General features: G+C 44.5%; 1 protein-coding gene across 1 annotated transcript in view; it reads right to left on the minus strand.

Annotated features, from left to right (window-relative positions):
* The window catches only part of SLC35F2 (solute carrier family 35, member F2), a 16,640-nt gene that overhangs the window by 5,397 nt on the left and 6,862 nt on the right, over window positions 1-4,381 (minus strand). Inside the window, exon 4 of the mRNA XM_010134135.1 lies at window positions 1,387-1,546. Within this exon, the coding sequence (XP_010132437.1) occupies window positions 1,387-1,546 (160 nt within the window). The remainder of the gene's footprint in view (window positions 1-1,386; window positions 1,547-4,381) is intronic.

Raw genomic sequence — 4,381 nt, forward strand, 5'->3', positions numbered from 1 at the left:
CTGCTGACCTTAGGCACTGTAGGGGCTTGAGAAAATACTCGGTTAGAGATGCTCTCCGCTTTTCCGAGTCCTGCCCCTGCTTTTGCAGTAAGGCCTGATTCAAGCCTTGCTAAAATCAGCCTATTGATTCCAGCAGGACCTGGACTCAGCTTTAGTTAACGGCAGGTCTTAAGTGGGCACTGCGGATCGGTGGTATCACGTGTCCTGCTGCGATTTATTTATACTGTACGAATGGGACTCCCTGTGATAGAATCACTCATCGAGCAAATGTCATTATGCATGAGACAGATAGGAAGAGGATCGCTGTTGTTTAAATCCTTGAATTGATTTCAAATTTCCTTTCCTGAGCCAGTTGGCAATCACTAAGAAAGTATCTCTGAAATAGGATGGTAAGCAGTAGTAAGGGTACCCAGGTCAGCGAAGAAAGCACAACTGCCTGAAGTCTCAGAGAAAGAAGTTATTTCTCCCTCAGGACTCAGGTACTTGTACCACACAGCACTAAAGCTAAACCTCAGCTGGTCTTGATGCTGTACCTACAGTAGGGCCCCAAAATAACACCAGACAGGCTTATCTCTATGCTGCCTGATGAAGGCGATGCCCTGAAACTTATCTTGCCTCACACCCTCTGGCTCTGAAAATTCAAAACTCTTATTCAAATTAAGATCACCATGATACGGCTTTATTTAGGCATCTGTCATAGAGAAGACAAGACCTGCCCCTATCTGCACCCAGCTGGATCCTGCCCGCCGGAGCCCAGCCTCCCTCCCAGGGGTCCCAGGAATCCCAGCATCCTGCCCACGTCTCCTCTTGCTCGCTCAGAGTAAGTCCCTGCTTTCCAGGCTGTGGGCCTTGGGGATACATGGATCATTTGTGCTGCATCTGTCATAGATAACTCAGAGAAGAGAGCTGCTGTTGAGTAACTTTTTATTTGCTATTTGTGCCCACAGAAAATTGCAGTCAGGGAAGTCCGGCTGCCAGCAGGCTCATACCATGCAAGCAAGACAAGGTGTGCAGGGAGAGGCAGCATTCTTTATCAGACCATCTCACATGATTAGTAAAAGTGAACACGCTTTGATGAATGAGGTCCTTCATTACACCTGACGAACAGCAGCAAAATTTAAGCTGATCACAAGTGTTTCTCTTTTAAGGTGGAAGAAATAACCCAAACATACAAGCAAAGAAATTCCACAGCTCCCAATAAAATCGGCACCACCTTAGCCACTATCTTCTTGGACAAGAAATACAAATAGCACCTTGTCTTCTAGTCTCTTTTAGAAAAAAACTATATCCATCCCCCTGCATTTGCTCCTCTTTCTCCTTTACAAGTTAGCCCACCACAGCAACCGTCTCTCCACTCTTCCCCCCCTGCGATAAAGGACTCCTTACCTTCGCTGTCCTGTCTCCCTGCCAAAATGTCTGCACCCACCATCGTTCCTACACCCAGCAAACAGACAGCAACAGCAAGAAAATGGATCAGCCTGTATCTTGCACGGAGGACGAACCACGACAATGCCATCAGCACAGGGATCCCGAAACAGTCCAGCAGCTGTGGGTACAGAGAAATGGTTTGAATTAGAAACCCACCCCACATCTGCATTGCACTGCCCTGAAAGGAAACGTACAGGATCTTTCCTCCCATTGCTATCAGATGTTGACGAAAGCCACAAAGAAACCCCAGAGGTTTGTTTAAAAGAGGGGTCAGACTCGTATTTTACCATTAGAAGCATTATGCAAGTGAAGGAGGAGCTGGGACAGGGGTGTCCTGTCTCCCAGTAGGAGGAAACTGCTCTAGAAACTCTTCTAATGATGGATCTAATCAATCTTTGCAGCTTCACAGATGAATGCTAGGATGATGCTCTGAAACCACGTTGCTCTCCATGACATCAACACAATGAGATGGTTCACCAAGATTTTCTTTTCTCCCCCAGCAGGTTTTGACTAGCTTGTCTTTTCACTCCTCCTCAAATCTGTAATTAGAAATTTAAGGTTCCACATACACAAAGTAAAAGATCTGAAACTACGGAAGGATACAAATAATCCCATTTTACGTTGAGCTGACTAGAACAAGAATGTGACCTTGCAGTTTTGGTTTTGATTACCCCCTGCAACTGGATCCTACTGAAAAACAAAAATTTGGCACATCTGCTAGAAGCCACATGCAAAATTGGTAGAGGGTAGATAGTAAGGGAAGAACAGCTTCCCTAAAGTCACCTTCCCAATCTTCCAGCTTCCTACAAAGCACATACAAGCCACAAAACCGTGCTCATTACTCTGTTAGAGCTGACTCTCAGTTGTCTGGAGGTGGCCCACTCCAACTCACCCGTGCCCCAGCAGCAGAGACACAAGGCAGCTGGAGTTTCCAAGCACTCCAGATGTGTTTGCAGCCATTGCCCCGAGCAGACCGAACAGCCGAGGTTCAAGGATGTCTGCACTCCATGACAAGCAGTGACACTGACTTCTCTTCCCTTTCTTAACTACAGCCTCTCTGTACAGTCCTAAAATCCTACAGATCTTTGCTTTGCTGTTAGACCCACCCATCTTCTACCCATTCTCCTTTGTTACAGAGAACAGCAAGAGTTAACTGTGTACTTATTAGAGAAAAATACATTAAAAAAGCATAAAAAGCATAAGGTGGATGTAATGTTCTAGAATAACCAAATAATACCAAGAACACTGAGCTTATCACAATTGGTTTAATATTTAATTCAAGAAAACAGACTTTGTTTCTGAATTTGTCTGGAAGGAAATAAAAAAAAAAAGCTTTTTCTGAGCTGCCTCAGTGCCATGACACTATAAGGGAACAGTCTGCAGCAGAACATACAGTCAGCCTTCCAAAGACTGCCCACAAATTACTCTCAAATGTCAGCCCTTAAAACTTGGCCTCTTAAAGTCCCTATGAAGTATTAGGACCAAGTCAATAGGACCGGGGCATAACCATTACAATCAAGATAAGAGCCCTTCGTCTTCATTGCCAGCCTCTGCCAGCCTAAGTGCTTCGTCGCGGTCATCTTCTGTGCTGGCTTCCATGAGTTCAGCCGCTGTCCCCAAGGGTTTTATTCAAACTCTCAGATTTTCGTGGTATGTCTGGTTTTACTGGTTCGTAACAACACGTATTGAAGTCTTATAAGCAGAGCGTTAAGGGGAGTTATTACAGATTAATCCTCATAGTACCTCTAGTCCTTCCACCTATTTGTCCTCACTCCTTGGACTGCCTCCAGCTTGTCCAGTTTGTAAAGTGCAAAAGCTGTATTATGAGACATTACAACCACACGAGTCCTAACATATAGCAGCATGTTTCAACACCTTTGTTCACTGAAAAATACCATGCAGTGAGTTTCCATCTACCCATAGCCTTCTTCACTACCTTACCTTTAGTCTACGCTCAAGAAAAACTTTCTAACATTTCCTCCAGATTTGGCTGTTTTGACTGGTGCCTAACAACAAGAATGTTACGAACATTAGAAAGCAATTTTTTACCCCCCGGTAGTAAGCTTGCACTTCCCCCGTTAATTGAAATGTTTCCACAGGGCTTCCCAACCTCCAAGCAGTTTTTCAACCCAAGAGTGAGAGAAAAACCTGTTTGAAAAAATGCTTAATTAGGATGTAAGGAAGTAGAACATAGTGAGCCAGAAGCTCTTTCAGTAACACCAGATGGGGAATTGCTGCATCCAGAACCAATAACATACTGTAGAGCTACTGCATTCCGGTTAGAGGACTTGCCGCCAGGACACGCAGGCACCAAATGATGAAGAACATGACCTGGTAATCAGTTCAAGGGCACAATTACCCTCAATTACAGACAGAAGAAATCCGATTTCCAACTACTGGATCTTGCCTTTCCTTCATCTACTATGATACAGAGCTCTTTGGTGGAAAATGCTCTCTTCCGTACAGCATCACGATCAAAGAGGTGCAAAGCAGATGTAATATCTCAGTGAATTGTGTCAATGGAACCATTTAAAAGAATAAAGTGTATCCAGGTTTTATGACATTTACAGCAGCACTGCAGTACTCATTACTATTGCCAAGAGAGCCTCAGCAAACTCTCTTCTTACTCAATTCTAGCCTGTATTTTCACAGGGGAAAAAACAGATAACCTGGTGATTTGATTTACAAAACGTTCAACCCGGGTTTTGGCCACACTGCTTATAGGAGGTTTTAAAGGCAGGGTGAATAAATTATTAAAAGATGTTTTAATACATGGTTAATAAATTATCATACATTGTAGGAGGTCATTGGTTTGCTCATAATTGCCAGCTCCAGACAGCTTTGTGAGCAAGAAAGCTCAACCCTGCTCGCTTCCCCGCAAGGCTCCCTCAAGGGCAGCCTCCAGCTGAGCCCCAGGGCCTCATCCTGCATTTTCTGCTGCTGAGGTTAACGC

The sequence above is a fragment of the Buceros rhinoceros genome, unplaced genomic scaffold (genome assembly GCF_000710305.1).
Source record: "Buceros rhinoceros silvestris isolate BGI_N320 unplaced genomic scaffold, ASM71030v1 scaffold11194, whole genome shotgun sequence".
NCBI classification, from domain to species: domain Eukaryota; kingdom Metazoa; phylum Chordata; class Aves; order Bucerotiformes; family Bucerotidae; genus Buceros; species Buceros rhinoceros.